At 47.2% G+C, this 24,989-nt stretch overlaps 1 protein-coding gene across 5 annotated transcripts; it reads left to right on the forward strand.

Moving 5' to 3' along the window:
• The first annotated feature begins 280 nt into the window (after positions 1-280).
• Positions 281-17,697, forward strand: TNFRSF6B (TNF receptor superfamily member 6b). 5 transcript variants are annotated; one of them, XM_083447615.1, is made up of 6 exons: positions 281-414; positions 6,935-7,097; positions 9,044-9,419; positions 13,876-14,112; positions 15,277-16,747; positions 17,346-17,697. In XM_083447615.1, exons 2-5 carry the CDS (start codon positions 7,053-7,055, stop codon positions 15,561-15,563), a joined length of 945 nt encoding a protein of 314 aa, XP_083303741.1. In that variant the 5' UTR covers positions 281-414; positions 6,935-7,052; the 3' UTR covers positions 15,564-16,747; positions 17,346-17,697. The 5 variants fall into 5 exon arrangements, with proteins under 5 accessions (XP_083303741.1, XP_083303743.1, XP_083303744.1 ...); XM_083447617.1 differs by having other exon boundaries at positions 13,876-14,088; XM_083447618.1 differs by having other exon boundaries at positions 384-632; positions 13,876-14,088.
• The last annotated feature ends 7,292 nt before the right edge of the window (positions 17,698-24,989 follow it).

The raw sequence follows: 24,989 nt of genomic DNA on the forward strand, positions 1-24,989 counted from the left end.
CAGAATGGGACCTGAACACACACGACCCTCTAGGGACGAGGGTCGTCACCTGCCCCTAGGGCGATCGATCACCCAATTGCCGCTGTTTCGAGCAGGTCGCTGCGCTTCGAATCTTCGAACTGAATCATAGCTGTAAATGTTTCCTTTTTTTTTTTTTTTTTTTTTTAAGGGGAAATCCCCTTATTCCGAATAGGATTCCTCGCAAGGAAAAGGAAAAGTTGGTAGCTATGAACCCAATCACCCCCCATTTGTCTTCATCGCTTTTCCAGGAAGCGCTCAAATTTGGAAACGCGTTTTGGGATTTCCCTTGGGGTGGAGCCACCTGGAAAGAAGCGGCGGGGAGTCACCATATAAGCGGCGGGGAGCCAAGGCCGCGCCAAGGCGAGCCCACCAACGAAACCGCAGCGAGCCGAGGTAAAGGGCAGGCAGGGGCGGAGCGCGGCGCCGGCTGAGTCGGCTCCGGCGGCGGAAGAGGCGCGCGAAGCTCGGCGGGGTCCGCCAGCCCGCGTGCGCCTCGGCGTGCGCCTTTACGCGCCGTGGCGAAGCGATTCTGGCGTTGCCGCGAATAGAAAGCCGGGTGCGCGCGGAGATGCGCCTTCCGAGGGAAGGCGTGCTGATGATTCGTGGCTCAGGTAGGGTCATCTGCGCTGCTTTCCTTGCGGAGATGACCGTTTCCTGAGGGTTCGCGTGGTCGCGCCGGTTGCATGTTGGTCCGTGTCTGGTGCGAGGTATGTGTGCAGATACAGGTATGGACATGATGCTGGGGCAGACGGCGCCCCGAGCGAGGGCAAAGTTCGGCGCCGCCCCTGAATATTTATTATTTCCACATTTTGGTACAATTGCTTTTTAAAGGATCTTCTCAGTAGGTGCCGGTATAAACATAGTTGGTTATCATCATCATCATCACCAGGTCTTCTCTGCGGTGGCGCCCTCCCATCAGATGTCAAGGTGATAAAGAACGACACAACCTTTAGAAGACATCTGAAGGCAGCCCTGTATCAGGAGGTTTTTAATGTTTGACGTTTTGTTATGTTTTTAGATGTGCTGGAAGCCACCCAGAGTGGCTGGGGAAACCCAGCCAGATGAGCAGGGCATAAATAATAAAATTATTATTATTATTGGCCACTTCGGCACGGTGCCTGCGCTGATGTGCATTCCGAGGGAACTTGGGGGTCGTCAGTGCTGTTTTCTTGGCAGAGATGACAATTTCCTGTGTTCATGTGCAACTGGTGCATGTGTGTCTATGGTGGGAGGTATGAGACATGCATGCGTCTGTGCTGATGTACATGTGATGCTGTCATAAGGACATGAAGTTTTTGTCAGGTGTGAGCATGTGTGTTTGTGTGTACAGATGTGCATATGGGGCTGTCATTAAATGTTCATCAGGTGTACAAAAGAGACTGTTCTTTGTGGAGCAGAATTCTTCCACTATATTATAGGGTTTATTTAAAGTGCTATAATACTGCAAATCCACATACATTCTAAAGCGCATTCAACACATGGTTTCCCCCAAAGAATTCTGGGAACTGTAGTTAAGGCTGCTAGCATTGTAGTTCTGTGATGGGAGGTTACAGTTCCCAGGATCCTTTGAGAGAAGTGCTTCAAATTTGTGTTCAATGCGTGCTGTGGATCCGCCCAAATTGGCTGATTTGACCACTTCATCAAGTCTCTTTTTCGAAAGAATCCTGTCTTACGGATATAAATGCCTTTCTGTCTAAGCTACCCACCCAAATTAAAAATGTAACTTTATACATTTAAATTGGGAAGTATATAAGCTAGGGAGAAAAGCAGTGTTTGCATGCATAGCAGTGTTAGAAATTCCCCAGGAACATTTTGCAACCATGTGGAGATGTCTTGTTATGTGCTGAGTTGAATAGGATCCAAACTGCAGCAGTCTGATTGGTCCTAGAACAATAGGATCCAAATTGCAGCAGTCTTATTGGTCCTAGAACAATAGGATTCAGAATGCAGCAGTCTGATTGCTCCTAGAACAATGCAGCAGTATGATTGGTTGGCAGGAACCACCCAATCATGCTCCAGATATAAGTGAATCCACAACCTGATTGGCTTACAGTAGAATTCCAGAATTAGCTAATCATGTGAAGCCCATTGTGTAAATAATGTATATAAAACAGATACTTTGAGGGGACTTTCATTCATTCCTCCTCACCACTATGAGCTGAATAAAGAGCATGAAATCACTTTGCGACTCTGAGTATATTTCATGTCTTGATGCCAGATTGCCGACTGACATCTCTGTCTGGTTGGGCCCTCCAGCTTTCTTAAGCAGATAAGGAGAAGAGCTTATTTACTGCATTCACATCTCAGCTTTTTCTCCAAAGAGTACATGGTTCACCCCCTACCACTCTGCAGTTAATCCTTACAATGACCCACAGTGAGCTTCATAACTGAGTGCAGATTTGAACCCTGATCTCCCAGGCCCTGGCCTCACACTCTAACCACTACACCACACTGGCTTCCTAAGCACTTCTGCTGTGGGGCAGCTCTATAAATTAAGTGTGGGGAAATAAATGTGGAGAAAGCAAAATGTCACTTAGAGAAAGGATCTGAAATATTTTCCTTGAAGCTTGAAATTGTTTTCTTCTGGATTGTTTTATTTTATGTGTTAAAGTGTTGTAAACTGCTTTGAGATTTCCCCCCTTTAAAATATAAAGTGGTATATTAATAATTTTATTAATAATAATAATCCACTGCAAAAGGTGCCTTGGTATTCCATTGCGGCGACTATATTCTTTTTGCTCAAAAGGAGTGAGGTTTTCTTCATTCTCTTAAGCCAGCCTTCCACATTATGCAACCCTGCTCTGGTTTTATATCTCTTACTAACCCTGTGCTGGCTGGGGCTGTTGGGAGTCATAACCCAAAACATCTGGAACGTGTCTGAGATGACTCCAGTTGGGCTACTGTGGTTAATTCTTTTGGTCCTAGCAGAGATGTCTGGGATTCACACAGAGTTTATTTAAGTAATAAACTTTTATTGGGTAAAGATTTATTCTTAATTGATTTGTGTGGCTGGATGCTTCCCAGATCATTGCACTCTTAGGATATGAGGTCTGTGTCTTGTTTCACATAAGCATAACACACACTTTTCATCTTATTTCTTGCTTGGCTTAACATGTGTTTGGAAAAGGGCTGTGGCTCAGGGGCAGATCATGCCAGATCCTTGGGATCTCTAGGTAGGACATGGGAAGGTAAAGGTAAAGGTACCCCTGCCCGTACGGGCTAGTCTTGCCAGACTCTAGGGTTGTGCGCCCATCTCACTCAAGAGGCCAAGGGCCAGCACTGTCCGGAGACACTTCCGGGTCACGTGGCCACCGTGACATTGCTGCTCTGGCGACCCAGAGCCGCACACGGAACGCCGTTTACCTTCCCGCTAGTAAGCGGTCCCTATTTATCTACTTGCACCCGGGAGTGCTTTCGAACTGCTAGGTTGGCAGGCGCTGGGACCGAACGACAGGAGCGCACCCCGCCGCGGGGATTCGAACCGCCGACCTTTCGATCGGCAAGCCCTAGGCGCTGAGGCTTTTACCCACAGCGCCACCCGTGTCCCATTAGGACATGGGAAGACTGCCTGGCAAAGAGCCTGGACAGCCACTGCCAGTCCGTGTAGACATCATTGAGGGTGTTGAACTGCTCTTACTGTCAGAATGTTCTTCCTGAAGTTTAATTGGAACCTCATTTCTTGTCATTTGAAGCCATTGGTTTGGGTCCCTTGATAGATAGATGGCTGGTTCCTATTTAGCATTGTGTACGAGTCGTATGTCAGCTCCAGTCTCTTTGTGCGTCTTCTACTTAATGCACCTGTCTTCAAAGAAACCTCATTCTAAGATAAGACATTTGGCTATGATCCAAGGCCAGGTGGTGTGATCCATAGGTAGCAAGAAGTTACACGCTTCTTGCGGCAGGGGGATGTAGACTAGGGAGTTCAGAGGGAAATGAATTGAACTGGCCGTGGACAGATTCACACCATAGATGGTTTGGATTGTGTGGAACTAGTTGATGCTTAAGGGATGCGGATGGCGCTGTGGGTAACCTCAGCGCCTAGGACTTGCCGATCGCATGGTCGGTGGTTCGAATCCCCGCAGCAGGGTGCATGCCCGTCGTTCGGTCCCAGCGCCTGCCAATCTAGCAGTTCGAAAGCACCCCCGGGTGCAAGTAAATAAATAAGGACCGCTTACCAGCGGGAAGGTAAATGGCGTTCCGTGTGCTGCGCTGGCTCGCCAAATGCAGCTTGTCACGCTGGCCACATGACCCGGAAGTGTCTGCGGACAGCGCTGGCTCCCGGCCTATAGAGTGAGATGAGCGCACAACTCTAGAGTCTGTCAAGACTGGCCCATACGGGCAGGGGTACCTTTACCTTTACCTTTACCTTAGTTGATGGTTGCTTGAAAGTCCCCCAAAAAACCCAGCCATGCCATAATCCTGAAATGCTCAAATGTGTTGTCAGAAATAGCAGATAAACAGTTGTCTCGACAGCTTCTGTGTGCATGAGTTCATCTATTTAGCAAATAGTGCAAGTGGGACTACAGCTGTTGTCAGGATAAGGGTGTCTGGTCCAATTAAAGACCCTCCCGGTAGTAGTGCCACCTCCCATTGCTCTTACCAGATACTGGGAACAAAAGGCAAGCTCTCTGGGAAATCTCAGAGATTTGTGCATCTCTAAGCAAGGGTCTCTATGCCTGAGGCTTCTGTTAGAATTCCTGATCTATGATTGCAGTCATGGGTTTTTTGTCTGTCACATGATGGTGTTTGTTTTGACTCCACAGAGTGGGAAGTGTCAGAGACAGGATGTTTGCGTTACTGTGTTCCGTGAAGTGGGACTATTGTCCTTCGTTCTTTTTCTCTTTGCTGTCTGATGCTAGAGAGAGAGGGAGCCATGCTGCCGTGCTCCATGTGTGTTTATATGTAAATAAAGTAGATTAGCCAAAATGCTGAGTTGCTGAGGTCTGTCACGCATGATGCGCAAACTCTGCGGATCCCTAAGTGTGCCAGTGTCGGTTGGCATCGGTCGCTGTGATGTTCAGGCAGAAGAAAGCTTTTGAAGCTCCCGAACGATCAAGGGAGGGAGGGAACATGCTAGTTGGGCATGTGTCTCTACCAGGGTCCTACTCGAGTGTAGGCTGAACTCCTGACAGCTTCATCAGCTAGCACAAAATGATAAAAACTTGTTCCCCAGCCTACTTAGTGGCCAAAAGTCTGGGCACTGGACTTCGAAATTGGACCTCCTTCTCAAGAACTTATGCCAGTGCTTTTAAAGCAACAAACTTTTATTTGGAATAAGAACATGGAGAGGATCCTAGGACCCAGTGGGATATAAACTGACTAACAGCATAAATCAACAGTTTAAGAGTATTGGGAGTACAGAATGTGAAAATAAAAAAGGGCTATCTTATCCTTGCCAGATGCTCATGAGCCTGGACTACCCTGCTTTTCCAGCAAAAGCTGGTTCATGTGCCTTCAATGTAAAAAATAAAAAATAAATAAGGCTAAAGTGGAACAAGAGGGATAGGACATAGGAGAAAAGAAGAGGGAGATGCTGGGAGCATGAGGTAGATGCTATCTTAGACCCTTATTCTCATACCAGAAAAGAAGAAGAAGGAAAAAAGATTAAAATAAATAAAATTAGATTCTGATTATTCTCGTTGTCCTATTTCTCATTTTGTTATTCTACATGCAGCACCTTATTATCATTTTTGCTTTCCCAGTTCTTGTCAAGAGTACTTTATTATTTATCACCTTAGTTTTGCAAGAACCATTCAAGGTCTGCCAGGAGATTTTTTTGGTTACAGTAATTTTCCAGATAGTCTTTAAATATTCTCCATTCTTTATGTACCTTCTGCATTCTTCTACTTTTTTCTAATTGCAAAGCCTTTGATCAGATCCTCAAAACTAACCTTACGTAACGCATCTGCTTCTATGCTTAGTCGAGGTGAGGAACCCAGCTTGCCTTGTTGCATCATTGTTCTGTTGGGATTTTTAACATACTTCAACTGAGAAAATGAATGCTCAACTGAGCAATTTACGTGGTGCCCCCTCCTTCCCCGGATGCCCTAAGCATGCGCTTATTTTGCTTAATGGTTAATCCAGCCCTGACACTAATTACATTGTGGATGGATGGATGGATGGATGGGATGCTGCTAGGCCTGAGTTAAGGACTCTAAGATAGTCAGGCTTCAATTTCCTTAAATGAGGGAGTAACATTCCCAGGGGACGCGGGTGGCGCTGTGGGTAAAACCTCAGTGCCTAGGACTTGCCGATCGTATGGTTGGTGGTTAGAATCCCTGCGATGGGGTGAGCTCCCGTCTTTCAGTCCCAGCTCCTGCCCACCTAGCAGTTCAAAAGCACCCTTAAGTGCAAGTAGATAAATAGGTACCGCTTTATAGCGGGAAGGTAAACGGCGTTTCCATGTGCTGTGCTGGTGAGGCTCGCCAGAGCAGCTTCGTCACACTGGCCACGTGACCAGGAAGTGTCTGTGAACAGCGCTGGCTCCCAGCCTCTTAAGTGAGATGAGCGCACAACCCTAGAGTCGGACACGACTGGCCCGTACGGGCAGGGGTACCTTTACCTTTACCTTTAACATTCCCAGGGGCTCAGCTCACCCTCCCAGACCACACAACCGTCCAGGTACTCAATCAGCTCAACACAAGACATGGATACCATCTCTTCACATGATCCTCCACTTGTCTAATCCTGACACCTGTCTGTGGTTTTGAGGAAGGGTCAGGGCAGCTCTGAAAACTAGCCCCCTGTCCTGTATATTCCTCCTCCCCCAAAAGGGAAACAGCCAATATTGGACAAATTAAGAAGGTTCATTCTACTCTCCAAAGAACAGAACATTCTGTCCCTCCGCATGCCTGCACATTGTGTTCTTTACGGTCTCTTTACACTTTGTTTCCTTTCACTTTTTCTTTCCCAGAACTACATCGTCTGCAAACACAAGAGAAGGGTGCTTTCCGTAAGCTGAGTCCGTGCTGCAGCAGACCCCACTTGATTCCAAGAGAGCGAGCAGGACTGTCAAGACCCTCGGAAGTAGTATGGAACTCTACAGCAAGCGGAACCCTTTCAGGACGCTCTCGGAGGTAGAGTTCCTGGCTCCCTTTTGCTTTCAGAGGTCTAGGTTTGCAAGCATAAATACGCTTGAACAGGGTAGAGTTGGAGGGTCCAACATGGGAGTTGTAGTCACCTGGAAGGCACCACATTGGCTACCCTTGGTGTAGAGCAGGGTTTGCCAAACGTGGGTCTGCAGCTGTTGTTGGACTACAACTCCCATCATCCCTGACCACTGGTCCTGCTAGCTAGGGATGATGGGAGTTGTAGTCCAACAACAGCCAGAGACCCAAGTTTGGGAAACCCTGGTGCAGAGAGAATGGAAGAAGTCTCTCTCTCTCTCATGACTCTATGGCTTGGCCAAGGGTAGGGGCATCAAGGCCTATTAGCCATGACAGCTAATGTTCAGAAGCAGACTGCTGGGGAGGGTGCAGGGGGTTGCGAAGTGCAAGGAAGGAGGGCTGTCTTCCTACTCGTTGTATGGACTTCTTGGAAGCAGTTGAACTGGGATGTTGCCAAGTCAAGCAGAGTTCGCATATGTTAAAGAGAAACAAGGAACACAGGAGGTGGCAGAGGGCAGGTGACTCAATATCCTAAGTGAGGGTTGCACACATTGCTTTAGGGAAAGGCAGCCTGTTCGTAGTCTCAGGGCTGTTGTCTCTGCAGGGGAAGGAGGACTTGGAGCCTGCATTGGCTTTTTGGTCACAGAGGTGGGGATGAACAGTAGAAGAAGACTTTTGTGCTCATGCCACACTTGTGGGCTTCCCAGAGGCATGTGGAAAAGAGGGTGGTGGACTGGCCTTCTTATGCTAATAATAATAATAATAATAATAATAATAATAATAATAATAATATCCCACCCATCTGGCTGGGTTTTCCTAGCCACTCTGGGCGGCTTCCAACAAAATATTAAAATACAGTAGTCTGTTAAACTGTATTTTAATATTTTGTAGTCTGTTAGTAGTCTGTTAAACGAAGACAGGAGTGCCTGGGAAGACAGGAGTGCCTGGCGTGCTCTGGTCCATGGGGTCACGAAGAGTTGGACACGACTGAACGACTAAACAACAACAAGTCTGTTAAACATTAAAAGCTTCCCTTTACAGGAACCTAAGAAGTGTGGGTGGCACTGTGGTCTAAACCACTGAGCCTAGGGCTTGCCGATCAGAAGGTCGGTGGTTCGAATCCCCATGACGGGGTGAGCTCCTGTTGCTCGGTCCCTGCTCCTGCCAACCTAGCAGTTCGAAAGCACGTCAAAGTGCAAGTAGATAAATAGGTACCGCTCCGGTGGGAAGGTAAACGGCGTTTCCGTGCGCTGCTCTGGTTCGCCAGAAGCGGCTTAGTCATGCTGGTTACATGACCTGGAAAAACTGTCTGCGGACAAACGTCGGCTCCCTCGGCTTACAAAGCGAGATGAGCGCCGCAACCCCAGAGTCGTTCGCGACTGGACTTAACTGTCAGGGGTCCTTTACCTTTACCTTTTTTCAGAAGAGACTGGTGGGTCAGGCCAGTGGCCCATCTAATCCTGCATCCCATTCTCACAGTGGCCAACCAGATACAGTGGTACCTCGCAAGACCAATGCCTCGGAAGATGAAAAACTCACAAGACGAAAGAGTTTTTCATTTTCTGAGTTGCTTCACAAGACGGATTTCCCTATGGGCTTGCTTCGCAAGACGAAACGTCTTGCGCCTTTTTTAAAAAACTGCCAATGCATTCCTATGGGAAACCGTCAATACACAGCGGTGCTTCGCAAGACGAAAAAATTCACAAGACGAAAAAACTCGCAGAACGAATTAATTTCGTCTTGCGAGGCACCACTTTACTTGGGAGAAAACTCCTCAAGCAGACCTGACCACGAGGATACTAGCAAAATGTTAGAAATCTCACCCAATGGCAGAAACCTTTGCCAAGGACAGTTACTGGGAAAGGAACCCGGTTGCTGCATCCAGCTCACTTGCTCTCTCTCCCTTTGCCTTCTAGTGGGTGGTGCTCTACATCCTGCTCTTGGGGCCCCCGTGTTCCGGCAGCTACCCCACCTACAGCAGGCGAGATCGCCGGACCAATGAGGTGTTTGTGTGCAAGCAGTGCCCGCCGGGGACGTACGTGGCTGAAGAGTGCACCAATGATAAGGACACCGTTTGCCAGCCGTGCCCCGCTCTCCACTACACGCAATACTGGAACTACCTCAAGAAGTGCCTGTACTGCAACGTCTTCTGCAACAGCCTGGAAGAAGAGGTGCGGCCGTGCAATGGCACACACAACCGGGCGTGCCAGTGCAAGGCGGGCTACCACTCGGATTTGGATTTCTGCATAAAGCACTCCAGCTGCCCCTTGGGAACCGGAGTTGCTCAGCTTGGTACGTATTGCAAGCGGCACCCTCACTCTTGATCCCAACAGGCACCGCTCTACTGGGGACAGCCCTCGGTTTGGGCTGGCTGTCCCTGGTAAATCACAGAGGTTAGAATCACAGAATTGTAGAGTTGGAAGGGGCTCACCAGGATCATCTAGTCCAGGCATAGGCAAACTCGGCCCTCCAGATGTTTTGGGACTACGATTCCCATCATCCCTGACCGCTGGTCCTGTTAGCTAGGGATGATGGGAGTTGTAGTCCAAAAACATCTTGAGGGCCGAGTTTGCCTATGCCTGATCTAGTCCAACCCCTTGCAATGCAGGAAACTCAGCTAAAGCATCCCTGACAGATGGCCACCCAACCTCTACTCAGGGAAAGTCCACCACCTTCTGAGTGAGTCCATTCCGCTGTCAGCAGAGCCCTTCTCATCAGAAAGTTCTTCCTGATGCTTAGTCGGAATCTCCTTTCTTGTCATTTGAGTCCATTGGTTAGAGTCCTACCCTCCAGATCAGCGGAAAACAAGCTTGCTCCCTCTTCCATGTGACAGACATCTGACATCCCTCTTCAGACTACCGTATCTCCTCTCAGTCTGCTCTTTTCCAGGCTAAACATACCCAGCTCCTTCAACTGTTCCTCATAAGGCCTGGTTTCTAGACCCTTGATCATCCTGGTCACCTGCCTCTGCACATATTCCAGCTTGTCAATACCTTTCATATATGGTAGTGCCTCGGGTTACAGATGCTTCAGGTTACAGACGCTTCAGGTTACAGACTCCGCTAACCCAGAAATAGTACCTCGGGTTAAGAACTTTGCTTCAGGATGAGAACAGAAATTGCGTGGCGGCGGCAGTGGGAGGCCCCATTAGCTAAAGTGGTACCTCAGGTTAAGAACAGTTTCAGGTTAAGAACGGACCTCCAGAACGAATTAAGATCTTAACCCGAGGTACCACTGTATTGTGGCACCCAGATGTCTGGGAATCCAACTAGGCTGCTGTGAAGAACAGGCTTCTTCTGAGACGTGACTGCTGTGAAATCTCTCTCCATTCAAAGCTTCCAATTTTAATATGTGTAAATAAATCATATTTACATATATATAAAGCTTGGTTTCCAGCTTAGTTTTGCAGTTTGATGTTATAACATTCTTAAACCTGCATCTCTTCCGGAGGAACAACAACTTGTTGGCGTTGCCTTTTCCTTCAGGGTGCAGCTGTAGAACCACCTTTGCCAACCTGGTTGGCGCAGCCCGTCCTGTCACCCTCTAACGAGGCTCGTTTTGAGCCGTGGTGCCTGCTGAATTGTAGGGCGATGCTGGGATTCCCCTCCTAGCATAAAGAGCACACTCTATTCTTGGCTTTTGAAACAGGATGGGAGAGAGTTGGGCAGTGGCCGGAAGCTGCAGGAGGCGAGAGGGCTCTTGTGGTCAGATCCTGCTTTAGACTTCCCATAAGGGGCATGTGGTTGAGAACAAGATGCTGGACTAGATGGGCCATTGGCCTGATCCAGCAAGCTATTCTTATTTTCTTACATGTGCTGCGATTACTCTGTAGGGAGGGAGAAATGTGAGTGTGCCCAAAGTCCCCTCTTCCAGCTGCTTTTGGTTTTGCAGGGCTGAGGCTGCGTTCCCAGGTTCCCATCCCAGGCGGAACTCTCTGCATTCCTAACAGCAAGTGCCCCTGGCCATGATCTAAGTGGTGTCTGAGGTCATGTCTGTCCCTGGATCACCAAGTGACTTGGCAGAGACCAGCGCTGTTCCACTTTCTCTTTTCTTTCTTATTTCAGTGAAGGCGAAAGTTGCATATCTTGGAAAGACAGCCTGGCTTTCATAAACGCAGGGGCTGGGCTCAGCTTTCATGGACAGCTTGTCTCCCCTCGTCCTTGGTTCTCACTGAAATGGCTTTGCAGGGGGAATTATGACTGATAAAATGTGACACTCTGTACTCCATGAACAGTGGGGAATTCTAGCAAGGCTCTGCAAAATAGACAGTTGCCATCAGGGCTTTGCATGGGTTTGAAACCAGGTGTGTGCCACCTGTTTAGGGAAGCTTTTAATGTTTGATGCATTACTGTATTTTAATATTTTGTTGGAAGCTGCCCAGAGTGTCTGGGAAAGCCCATCCAGATGGGTGGGGTATAAATAATAAATATTTGTTATTTATTATTTATTATTTATGGAGGCGCAGAAGCAAGCATACCGGCCAGAAATTCTCCCTGCAGTGCAACATCAGTCTGGCAGCCCTTATTCATTTGCCTTCCCCTCGCCAGTGCCTCTAGCAAACACCTATGTTTTCTGGAGTACAGTTCTGGTCATAGACCACATGGCTCAAGTCCTCTGTTCTGCCCAATGGGAGATGGTATCAAGTCAAGTCTGGATGAGGCCTTTGTCTCTGCCTTGCACTGGGTGTGCTCAATGGGTGGACTCAGTTCAGAGAAGTTTTGTGGTTCAGAGGTGTTTTGCTGAGATTCTTTTCTATATGTTCTGTCATAAACTGGATTTTGGACTTTGAACAAGTTATATTATTCACATACTTTGGGGGAACCTACACCTGACTTAGAATTCTGCCTTTTACTGAATCAGGCTAGCGTAGTGGATTTTCTTCAATTAACCCGGAGCAATGGATCCAAACTACAAGAAAGAAGATTCCACCTAAACATTAGGAAGAACTTCCTGACAGTAAGAGCTGTTCGACAGTGGAATTTGCTGCCAAGGAGTGTGGTGGAATCTCCTTCTTTGGAGGTCTTTAAGCAGAGGCTTGACAACCAGTGGTCTGATGGTGGTTCTTGCTTGGCAGGTGGTTGGACTCGATGGCCCTTGTGGTCTCTTCCAACTATGATTCTATGATTCTATGATTCTAACCCCTCCAGTTGTGAAGTTTAAGACCACTTTTGTTTTGGTGGGAACAACTGCAGCCCCTGGGGAACACACAAAAGTGAGGTCCACCTGATTATAAGTTACACGGCTTCACCTTAGCTTTACGCATGTGTAGAGATGGTGGGAGGAAATGAAACCTTGTGGACCCACGTGTGTGGGTGAACAACACAAAGAAATGGCTAGGTGCCTGGATTCAAAATGTGGGGCTTGCACACAGAGAGCCCCAGTAGCAGAGTATTAAACTCGTGAAAATATGCAACCACAGATTAAGAACAGACCTAGCCAAGCCATTGCAGTATATGTATTAGACCAGGGAGTTCTGTAGCGTATTTGTGGTTTAAGATGGAACTGTGCATTCCACACATTAAAGATTCATATTGCTTCTAACTGTACTTTTCATTGCATCTCTTATATATATTGCATTTCACTGTATTACAGTTTGAACTGCAATATAAAAGAGAGAAAAACAGCAACGAAAAGCATGCAATTAAAAATCTAGCACAGCGCATTACAATCGCTACAAAATCATTAAGTTGCTGCTTCTCAAACTTTTTTTTCTCTTGGCCACACTTTCAGAATAAAAAATTGTTCACTCCACCCTGAAATTTTTATTGATGAGAAATACATTGGAAAACAAAAAGAACCAACAATGAGCAGTGCTTGGTTTATAACACAAAACACAGCTACTTTATAATATGATCGCAGGAAAGATACCTATCCATGTTGTTGTTGTTTAGTCGTTTAGTCGTGTCCGACTCTTCGTGACCCCCTGGACCAGAGCACGCCAGGCACTCCTGTCTTCCACGGCCTTTGGTCAAACTCATGCTGGTAGCTTCGAGAACACTGTCCAACCATCTCGTCCTCCGTTGTCTCCTTCTCCTTGTGCCCTCCATCTTTCCCAACATCAGGGTCTTTTCCAGGGAGTCTTCTCTTCTCATGAGGTGGCCAAAGTCTTGGAGCCTCAGCTTCATGATCTATCCTTCCAGTGAGCACTCAGGGCTGATTTCCTTCAGAATGGATAGGTTTGATCTTCTTGCAGTCCACGGGACTCTCAAGAGTCTCCTCCAGCACCATAATTCTAAAGCATCAATTCTTCGGTGATCAGCCTTCTTTATGGTCCAGCTCTCACTTCCATACATCACTACTGGGAAAACCATAGCTTTAACTGTACGGACCTTTGTTGGCAAGGTGATGTCTCTGCTTTTTAAGATGCTGTCTAGGTTTGTCATCGCTTTCCTCCCAAGAAGCAGGCGTCTTTTAATTTCGTGACCGCCTGCCACCATCTGCAGTGGTCATATTCTGCAAATAATATATATATATATACTCTGATACTATGCTATACTACACTGAAATGTTTAAATGTTTGATTGTCCTTGAATCTTCCCAAATACACTTGCCATCCTCTCCTGCCACACCCTTAGAGAACCCCAGTACCAAGTGGTACTACAAGACCCCCAGCAATTTTTTAAGTGCTACATGGGGGGTGGGAACATTTGGGAGCCGCTGTTCTTAGACAATGCCCAGCTCCATTTGGAATTCGCATGCAGTGTTTGCTCACAGCTTCTTCTTCTTTTGCCATGGCTGTATCTTACAGGCAACCCGCAGGAGGACACTACATGTATCCCGTGTCCTCAGGGGACCTTTTCCGACTCTGTTTCCAGCACTGAGGTTTGCCAACCCCACCGGGACTGTTCTAAGCAAGGCCTGGCGGTCAACGTCCCTGGGAACCAGTTCCATGACACCTTCTGCACCCCTTGCAAGATGAGCAAAGCCAACAGCACCAAGGACAAAGCAGATGAATTACTAGGTGAGAAGCTGCATGGGGGCACACGTACCCCCCCCCTGCCCATTTCAAATGGGCATCAAGCACTTGTGACTTACCTTCAGCAAAATCCTGGGCCCTATAATTTAGGAGTTCTTTTGTGCCCTTTCCAGAACTCCCACTGTTGCCGGCTTATGGTCCATCCACCCCATGCTTTTAGAGCACTCTTATTCCACTTAAATAATCACTGAGAATCCTGGGAACCGTAGTTTGCTAAGTGTGCTGAGAACTGTAGCTCTGTGAAGTCAGCACCCTTAACAAACTGCAGTTCCCAGAATACTCCATGACTGTTGTAACATATGGTGTGTGGCAGCCCCGTTTCTGAGTCATGCACATAGAGCACATTGCAGCATAGCTGTCAACCTTCCCTTTTTTGCGGGAAATTCCTTTATTCCAGCGCCATTTCCCGCTGCTTCCCTGGATTGTTAGATATCCCATAGACTGTCCCCGGGACAGGTGAGGCTGCTGATCCCTTATTTTTGAGGCTGCTGATCCCTTATTCTCAAATCTGAAAGTTGACAGCTATGCATTGCAGTAGTCAAGGCAAGTTTCATACGCAACACTTTAAAGCTGGATCAGAGAGCCTGGGAATTTCAAAAACATCACTCTAATGCTGGTCTGTTGAGTTGCCAGTGGATTCTATTTTCTGCCCTTGTAACCTACTCCACAAATCCCTTTTTGGATTGAGGCATGGCTTATCAGGTGCCTAAAAACAACATGTAGAAGTCTACTGAAGAGTAAAAGGTAAAGGGACCCCTGACCATTAGGTCCAGTCGTGGCCGACTCTGGGGTTGCGGCGCTCATCTCGCTTTATTGGCCGAGGGAGCCAGTGTACAGCTTCCGGGTCATGTGGCCAGCAGGACTAAGCCGCTTCTGGCGAACCAGAGCAGCGCAGGGAAACGCCATTTACCTTCCCGCCAGAGCGGTACCTATTTATCTACTTGCACTTTGACGTGCTTTTCTACTGCTAGGTTGGCAGGAGCAGGGACAGAGCAATGGGAGCTCACCCCGTCGTGGGGATTCGAACCGCCGACCTTCAGATCGGCAAGCCCTAGGTTCTGTGGTTTAGACCACAGCACCACCCACCCACTGTAATATGAGCCTGGCACTAGAGGCCTTATTCACACCACCTAATACCGAGACCTGTTTCGTTCCCCACCCTGCCTTCTCCAGGAATCGGGAGTGATTGTCAAGACGCCATAATAGACTTTGTGCCTTACCAAGTCGGGTCGCATAGACGGCTGGAGAGACTGCTTCACAGAATCAACGGAAGTGCACCTGCCGCCGGTTGTGATGAGAAGAACCCATTAGTGCTCCAGGTGGAACTCCATGCCTTCCTCATCCAGCTCAAGGACACTCTGGGGAAACAGGTCGTGGTGCAGAAGCTCTGGAAAGCCCTGGATCACATGAAATTGCAGAATATACAAAAGAAGATCCAAAAGCATTTCTTGAGCTCATGAGATTGGACTTGGGGTCAAGTTATAAAAAGGATATGCATAAGCACCTCTGAGAAAAATAACCAGTACCATTTTCGTCTGCGACTGGGACTTTATCTAAGAGGACATTGCCTTCCCTTGGGCTTTGTGTATTAAAAAAAATTCCTCTCTTTGAAAAGAAGCAAAAATTAATGGACACAATTTTTAACGAGTCTGATTTTCCCTCAGGCAGGGAAAATGTATTCCCTGATGTATTCCTGTAATGTATTCCCTGATGAAATTGTGCGCCCTGGGTGTCCTGAACTTCCAAGGAATTGGGTTTTTTAACAGCATTTAACTCAGTATTAGGGGTTTTTTTTAAAAAAATGTGCTACTTATTCTCCCCTGCCACCCAAACAGAACACGCAAAACGAGCATAAATATATCAATAATAACTGATTTATCCTTTCCACAATCCTATCACTGCAGCCGATTTGTTCCAGGGGAAGAGATGGTTTATGCTGATTGGTTACACTTGCATATTGTTTTTTTATATTTTAATTTATCTTGCCATTCATAACTCTGGTTTTCTTAGTTGTTAGCGTTTTTATACTGCCCGAACAAACAAGAGGTTGGTGACCAGACAGGATTATCAAGAGGCTAAATCCGTTTGGAAGGCCAGTGCGTGCATTTAAGTTTCTAAAATATATAAGCCTAATATTGCCAGATATATCAACAGCATGTCCCATTCTGGAAGGGAGAAACAAGAAACAGTCTATGCAGACAAACTTTCACCAGTCAAAATTAGTTGAAAGCGTTACCCTGGCATGGGGCCCAGGAATTGCTCCCACCCGGGGCAAGAGCCCAAAGTGCTGGAAGGTGGTTCTTCAAACAACAGCTGAAATTCTCAGGAAGTTCAACATGACCTCGGGATGAGAGTAGATCCAACATATTTTAAAATCCAGCATCATTTTTCAAAGCTTTATTCCATTTGCTAGAAACCACAGGCGGGGGGAGGGTTCTTGTGTTCAAATCCTACTTGTGGATCCGGGGTGGTGGCACTGTGAGAGTAGAATGTTGGACTAGACGGGTCACTGATCCAGCAGATCCTCTTTTTAATATTCTTAACACCATAATTTTAATTTTTTTTTTAATCCATTGTAATTTCATTTCAACTGGTCGAAAAGGCTCTGGAGGCCTGGGTCCAGATTGACAGCCAGTGTGGCCTTGTAGCCTTATGAGGCTTTGCCCTCGGGTGGGAAAAATATTGCGCCTGGGAAAGGGAAGTGGGAGTCAACAGACACTCAAGGAATAGTTTCAGAGAAAAAGGTTTTATTTCTACCATCCATGAACTGGTAGAAGGAGCAAGTGTGATAAGTCACAAAAAGCATGCACGAGTTCACAATCATGTGCACAAGCATATATACCCCTTTCCAGTTCCCTCCTCCTTTCTCCTCCCTCAGGAGTCCCGCCCCATAATGTGTTCCCCTGAGCATGTACAGAAAGCTGTCTTGGGACTATTGTGGACTCTTGGCAGGAAAGGGGGTGAAGGGGTTTCAGTGTGTTCCAGTTGTTTCATTCTTGTGCTTTGGCATGGTTCCCGGACAGAAAGCAAGTTGCAATGTGGTTCTTTAGCAAGGCCAGAAGGCATGAGAAAGGCCTGAGAAACAATGGACTGTTCTCTACCTTTGTTACAGCAGAGTGGAATGTTTCTGATGCTTAGCTGCTGAGAAAATGATTTTGAGAAGCTTTGAGAAGCTTTGAGCCTGCTTTGGTGGGGGGTGACTTCGGGCCTAGGTGAGGTCACCTGTCCTCACCTTCCTTCAGCCTAGCGGTTAGAGTGCCGGACTAAGACCTGGGTTCGAATCTCCACTCTGCCATTAAGCTCACTGAGTGACCTTCGGCCAGTCCCTCTCTCTCCGCCTAACCTACTTCACAGGGTTGTTGTGAATATAAGAAGGGAAGGCGAGAACCATGTACGCCACCTTGAGCTCCTTGGTATATAAACGTGATGAATGCATGAATGGTTCGTGGAGGTAAGGACCCCCTTAAATGGTCCTGGGTTGGTGCTTCCAGGTCCAGCCTGCCCCAGGTAGTGGCTCTCGGATCTGAATGCTTGCCTTGTGTCACACCAATCTGTTAGCTGTAACCAATAAAAGTTGTGGGCATTTTTATCCCATCCCTCATGTGGTGCAATTCTTGCTTTTCTGCTCTGCTCCATTGCAGAGCCTCAGTCGTCGTTTCTGGATTAAACGTGACCGGAAAAAGTAGCATATTGAGCCAAGCGCTTTGCAAAAGTAGAGCGGTGATTTCCACGTGGCATTGTTTGGAATTTACTGCAAGAATGCCTGTCTGGTTGAGGAAATTCTAAGGTTTTCTTAGCACATGGGCTGGAAAGGCAAGTTAAGAGAAGGAAAGAGGAACTTCCCTTGAGAGTAAAGTTTGCTGTCTTGGATAATAATTACAGTATTATTGATTTATTAATTCCTCCTAGATAAAGGTCCCAACGCAATGTATGACAGAGACAATTCAAAACATAAAAGGGCTAATACATTTAAAACAAAACTAAAATCCTAAGAAGTGGACATTCATCACAATGACCCATTTCACCAGCTGGGAAAGCCCATTGGAGCAAAAATACCTCCTGTGGTTTCTGGAAAATGCAGATAGTGGACTCCTGTCGTATCCCAGCATAACAGGGCAGCCACACAAAGGCAATCTCCATTGTTTATAAACCACAGGACACAAAATGAATTGTGTGCATTTCCTCCTTTTGAGTGGTGCAGGAGATTCCAGATAGACTGGAATCTCAGATTGTTAAAAGTCTCGGTGAGTTAAAAGATTGGCGTTCTTGCTGGTCCCAGAGCTTGTACTGCCCCAGATTCCTCCCTCAGATGGGATAGAGTTTCGAAGTCCTTGTGTTTTCTTTGCTGGACAGAAATTGCAGCAGGAAAGCAGACGTGCGTCTTCTCTTTTGCAGCAGCATTGCAAGCAAGCATAGGAATTGTTAGAAAAGACCAAGAAAAATAAAATGACATCCTGTGGATTAAAAAAAGCAAAATAAAATTTTACTGTGCATAGCTGTCAACTTACAGATTTGAAAATAAGGGACCAGCAGCCTTGAAAATAAGGGATCAGCAGCCAAAATAAGGGACCTGTAGCCTCACCTGTTCCAGGCACTCCAGTCTTCCTGTCCTCCTGCAGCCTGGTCAAACTCATGCTAGTAGCTTCGAGAACACTGTCCAACCAACTTTGTAACCAGAGGTTCAACTGAATAGAATCTGAATCACATGCACCACAAGGCCTTTGCAGCCTCAACTTAAGATGGCTCCCCGGCCTGGCTTTGCACTGCAAAGTTTGCAGCAGCACGTGCAACAAAATGGCGTCCAGCATTCAAAACCCCCCTCAGCTTGCATTAACTAGCCACACACACACAGCCTCCCCCCCGCCACGAGATCGCCAGTCACCCACCATTTTAGTCAACCAGCTTCTTTCTTTTCCCCCATAAGTCAATCGAAGGAGCCTCCAAAACAAATTCAAAAGCCCCCCCTCCCACGAGATCTCCTTTCCTTTCCCCCCACCATGTGCCCCCGCTCCAGACAGACCTTTTCGCCGGCAAGGCTGAGTGGGCCGTCGATGACGTATGCATCTGATTCTGATCCGAGCACTCAGCACAGGTATGTTCAACTTCTGAGCCCCTCTGAGCCAAAGGCAGAAAGCCCAGCCAGCAGCCAAACGAAGCCTCAAGGAAAACCACCGTCACCTCTCCGCTGGGAAGCGCTGAGCAAAGGCGAGTCCCCAGGCAACGCGGCTGATTTGATCGGCACAAAGCATGCAAGCTCCACCCCCCAGTCGTTCTTAGACTTCTTATTGGGTGAGCAACACAGCCAAGCAACACAGTTGGAGCCTCCCTCCTCCCTGGCCGGCAGGGAGGGAGGGAGAGGAGCTGCTTCCTTTGAAATTTAAGGGACATCATTTAAGGGACATTTAAGGGACATCCATCAATAAGGGACATCAGCGGGACATGGCACTGGAGTAAGGGACTGTCCCTTCGAATAAGGGATGCTTGACAGCTATGTCCATGCAAAAAGGAGTGCAAGACAAGAAGGGTTGTAATTCACAAACCTGTGGGCAAAAACAGAATAGCAAATCTGGAGCAAGCATTGGCAGTTGTCCCTTTGCAAAACTTTGCAAAAAAAAATCCTAGAGATTGACAGCCGCCTACCACAGTGTTTTTGACTTCCTGCTGGTGCCTCGGGTGGTGAAGTGGCAGGATGGGCAGTGGCTTCCCAAGCTTTACCTGGGGGTATTGTAGACTTTCTGCATGCACAGTAGAGGTACACACACACACATGCACACACACTTTCCTGACTCCACCTCTTTGAAAATTCACCATGGATTTCTGAGTTCGCCAGGGCTTATGCACCATTGGCACCAGAAGCCTTGCTGCACCAGCACCTTTGGCTGAGAGATGATGTCTCCGAAGGTCAAACTACACCTGAAGGCTATTAAATGTCTTTGCATCTAACTGGCAGGTTTGTTTACGTGCAAACAACGTACGGAGAAGGTGGGGATTGATTGTGAAGGAGATCAGACCAGGCATGGAGAGGGGATTTGTTCCTTACCTACTGCATATCTTGGGGGAAATCCTTCCTTTGAAGCTGGTATTTGTGCTAAGAAAAGTCATCCACTGGTACAACTAGGAGGGTTTTATTCCAAAGCAAGTAGACTATGTGGGTATTGCAGCTGGAATGTGCCTTCGGGTGAACTTGCCCCAGAGCACAGTCCAAACACAAAGTCTGCGTGTGCAAGATTTGTTTTCTTTGCAAAGTCTCCTCTTTATGCATTCTCCTGCTAAATATACACATGCTGCTGTTCCGTTAATTGGAGCCTGTTATTAAAGGTGTTTTGCATTTTTAGACTTAATCTTTCAAGCATTGCAAACTTATGGGTTTTTGAAAAATTATTGATAATATTAAATCCAGTTGTAGCATTTCTGGATCAGTTCAAAGTTAAAATGTACTGCTCAGAAATATACTGCTCAATCAGCAAAAGCTTCTAAGCAGTTCACATATAACAATATAACATATCCATTCAAAGTACCAACAATATCAAACATTAAATGTGTGCAAATTTGTCAAGGCATAAATCAAGCCAGCACTTTATGAACAAATACGCATAATAAAACTGCATGTTTGTTAAAATTATTTGTCAGGGTCGATTTACCAGAACAATTTTTTTAAAATCAAAAACAATTCAGCGAAGAACCTGCATGAGCAGGAAGTTGCAGAGAGTAGGCTCTGCTCACTGAAGGGACTGATTATTTGCATGGAGGGTGTGGTTTTATGTGATTATTTCCATATGCATTGTTCTGCCAGCATTTTGGTATCAAAATTGCTACGTCGTTTGCTGGCTGGGTTTCCAGGCAATGCGCCCGCAGAAACACATGCTTTGGGATCTTGCTTTCAAGGCTTCACACATCTCCATCCGAACTGCCTTTGTATACATTTCAACCTCAGACTGAAGCACTCTGGGCAGTTATGCTGAATCACTTGGAAGCTAGAGTTGGCAGGCGCAAGCAGGCGCATGACGAGATGATCCCCAGTTGCACTGAGTGCATGACTAGACCACTCAGACATTAAGGCCTCTCACTACCATCAGCGAGCAAACAAGCGGGCTTAAATTGGAAAGCAAAATATCGGTTACGGGGATGCGTTGCCACAAAACATCTCTCTCACTTGGAAAGAATTCTACCGTATCCCTGCCCGGAGATGACGGCAATGAACTTTTCACATTGGATGGTGGGGATTCCACAAGCTCTGTACGAGGGCTTGCTTCAGGACTTCGCTGTACAGAAATTAGCCAGCTGTGGAATGTAAGTGTGCATTCGCTTTCCAAAAGAAAAAATAGAAGCGAATATGTCCAATCTGGTTTATCTCCACCCCCACCCCCCCAATTGTTATCAAACAAATTGTTGTCACGTACTAGCCAGGCTCATGCGTGGAATGGCCCTTAGCTGCCAGTTTTCCGTTTCAATAACAATAATAATAATAATTTATTATTTGTACCCCGCCCATCTGGCTGGGTTTCCCCAGCCACTCTGGGCGGCTTCCAACAAAGACCAAAAATACACTAAAATGTCATACATTAAAAACTTCCCTGAACAGGGCTGCCTTCAGATGTCTTCTAAAAGTCAGATAGTTGTTTATCTCTTTGACATCTGAAGGGAGGGCGTTCCACAGGGTGGGTGCCACCACCGAGAAGGCCCTCTGCCTGGTTCCCTGTAACTTTGCTTCTCACAGTGAGGGAACCGCCAGAAGGTGCTCGGCGCTGGATCTCAGTGTCTGGGCTGAATGATTGGGGTGGAGATGCTCCTTCAGGTCTACTGGGCTGAGGCCGTTTAGGGCTTTAAAGGTCAGCACCAACACTTTGAATTGTGCTCGGAAACGTACTTTTCAAGACCGGTGTTATGTGGTGTCAGCGGCCGCCCCCAGTCACCAATCTGGCTGCTGCATTCTGGATTAGTTGTAGTTTCTGGGTCACCTTCAAAGATAGCCCCACGTAGAGCGCATTGCAGTAATCCAAGCGGGAGATAACCAGAGCATGCACCACTCTGGCAAAACAGTCTGCGGGCAGGGAGGGTCTCAGCCTGTGTGCCAGATGGAGCTGGTAAACAGCTGCCCTGGACACAGAATTGACCTGTGCCTCCATGGACAGCTGTGAGTCCAAAATGACTCCCAGGCTGCGCACCTGGTCCTTCAGGGGCACAGTTACCCATTCAGGACCAGGGAGTCCTCCACACCTGCCTACCTCCTGTCCCCCAAGAACAGTACTTCTGTCTTGTCAGGATTCAGCCTCAATCCATTAGCCACCAGACATCAGGCCGCCAAAATTTAAGAAGGATATTGACAAGCTGGAACACCCTTTACCCGAAGGTCCCAGGACGGTTCACATAAAATGGAAAGCGTAATGCTGGTGGTCAACAAAAGAGGTTTGTTTCAAGGCAAATCTTAAAAAATGTAGTACAAACACCAACAACTGGGAAACACTGGACTGTAAGTGTTCCAGTTGGAGAACAGCCTTTACCAGAGGTGTCATTGGCTTTGAAGACACTCGAACTCAGGATGCAAGGGAGAAACGTGCTAAGAGGAAGGCACGCTTGGCAAACCCTCACCGTGATCAACTCCCACCTGGGAACCAATGTCCCCGCTGTGGAAGGATGTGTGGATCCAGAATTGGCCTCCGCAGTCACTTACGGACTCATTGTTAAAACCGTGTTTAAGGAAGACAATCTTACTCGGCTAGGAGTGATCGTCAAAGAAGAAGATGGGAGTTGCAGTTCAGCAACAACCCCACCTCTGATATAGCAGAAGGGGCTGTGCACCTCTGGCAATGTATATACACCAACCCCAAAACCCCAAAATAGTTTAAAAGCAGCTATGTAATAACATTTAAAAAATAAAAATCAACAATCAGTTCAAAACTGCAGCAGAAGCCAAAGAGTACAGTGAAGACGCCTGCCTGATTTCAATAGGCAGGAAGTTGCAGTTGTTATTCTAAGTTGTCTCTCTTTTAATGACTTGTGCTGCTGCTGCTTCTGCTTCTGCGCAGGTGTTTATGCTAAGGTCTCACTCCTGCACTAACTGCAGCTTCTGGAAGAACATTAGACCTAAGAAGTTGACCTAGATTTGGAGGGCTGAGTCGCTTGCCAGCATCAGAAAGAAAGAAAGAAGATTCCACCTAAACATTAGGAAGAACTTCCTGACAGTAAGAGCTGTTTGACAGTGGAATTTGCTGCCAAGGAGTGTGGTGGAGTCTCCTTCTTTGGAGGTCTTTAAGCAGAGGCTTGACAACCATATGTCAGGAGTGCTCTGATGGTGTTTCCTGCTTGGCAGGGGGTTGGACTCGATGGCCCTTGTGGTCTCTTCCAACTCTAGGATTCTATGATTCTATGATCTAATGGGGCTTTGGTTGCCACCTTTAACTGACATTCATTTGCATTCTGGTTTCCTTCATTTCTTTATCGAAACCATCTACTTCCTCCCTTTGAGGAATATGACTTTCATGCTGGAAACGGTTAGATGTGGCTCAGCAAAAACGTTCATCGCGAGTTGACTAGTAGGTTGCTCAAGATTAGCGCTTAAGAACTGATGAGTTCGATGGGGCTTAGCAGTGATTTGGAGACAGGTCACACTCATGAATGACATGGGACACATTGTGTGAATAATCCACCCATCCCTTTTCCCTGAGAGAACAGGGCATGTGATAGAGGCCTGTCAGTCACATGACATATAAAAGCCCACACAGGCACACAGTATTTAATTCCACTACCCTCCAACATTTCTCTGATGAAAATAGGGATATCCTATTCCATTGCTAGGGGACACGGGTGGCGCTGGGGGAAAAAGCCTCAGTGCCTAGGGCTTGCCGATCGAAAGGTCGGCAGTTCGAATCCCCGCGGCCGGGTGCGCTCCCGCTGTTCGGTCCCAGCGCCTGCCAACCTAGCAGTTCGAAAGCACCCCTGGGTGCAAGTAGATAAATAGGGACCGCTTACTAGCGGGAAGGTAAACGGCGTTTCCGTGTGCGGCTCTGGCTCGCCAGAGCAGCAATGTCACACTGGCCACGTGACCCGGAAGTGTCTTCGGACAGCGCTGGCCCTTGGCCTCTTTGAGTGAGATGGGCGCACAACCCTAGAGTCTGTCAAGACTGGCCCGTATGGGCAGGGGTACCTTTACCTTATTCCATTGCTGTTGCTATTTATACCCCGTCCATTTGACTGGGTTGCCACAGCCACACTGGGCAGCTTCCAACGTATATAAAAACATATATATCTGTAAAATAAAACATTTAACATTCAAAAACTTCCCTATACAGGGCTGCCTTCAGATGTCTTCTAAAGGTTGCATGGTTACTTATCTCCTAGGCTCGAGGGTTGCACAACTCCATACCCTCCAACATTTATCCGATGAAAAGAGGGACATCCTAAGGAAAAGCAGGACATTGCAAGGTCAAAAATCTGAAACTGGGATGGCTTCTGTAAATCCCAGAATGCCCCTGGAAAGCAGGGAGACTTGGAAGGTCTGTCAGTATTGTATTCAGCTAAACAGGGATGGTCAAAGCCCTCTTGGACCAGTGAGGGGATGCATGAAACCGAAACTAAACCCTGACAAGGTGGAGGCATTTTGGGTACGTGGCAGGACTGTGCACTGGATTTGGCCAAAGCTCAAATCCCAAAGTGAATCAGGCAAATTTGGATAGGATCTGGTTTGGGTCGAGACAGATCAAGACAGTCTCAGATTGGCTTGGGTTCAATAGTCTCACCTGAAGTGATTGGGACGGCAGGGCATCTTGTGCGAACGGTGCAGGGAACCAGCTATTATTATTATTATTATTAGTAGTAGTAGTAGTATTATACCTGGTAATTATTATTATTGGACCATAAAGAAGGCTGATTGCCGAAGAATTGATGCT

This window comes from Podarcis tiliguerta (assembly GCF_965153285.1).
Source record: "Podarcis tiliguerta genome assembly, chromosome: 6".
Lineage (NCBI taxonomy): Eukaryota > Metazoa > Chordata > Lepidosauria > Squamata > Lacertidae > Podarcis > Podarcis tiliguerta.

Coding starts and splice junctions, on each gene's coding strand:
- TNFRSF6B (XM_083447615.1), top strand. CDS start 7,053: ATGGAACTCTACAGCAAGCGGAACCCTTTCAGGACGCTCTCGGAG. Junction 7,098..9,043: donor CTTTCAGGACGCTCTCGGAG/GTAGAGTTCCTG, acceptor TTTGCCTTCTAG/TGGGTGGTGCTCTACATCCT. Junction 14,113..15,276: donor GAAGCTGCATGGGGGCACAC/GTACCCCCCCCC, acceptor TGCCTTCTCCAG/GAATCGGGAGTGATTGTCAA.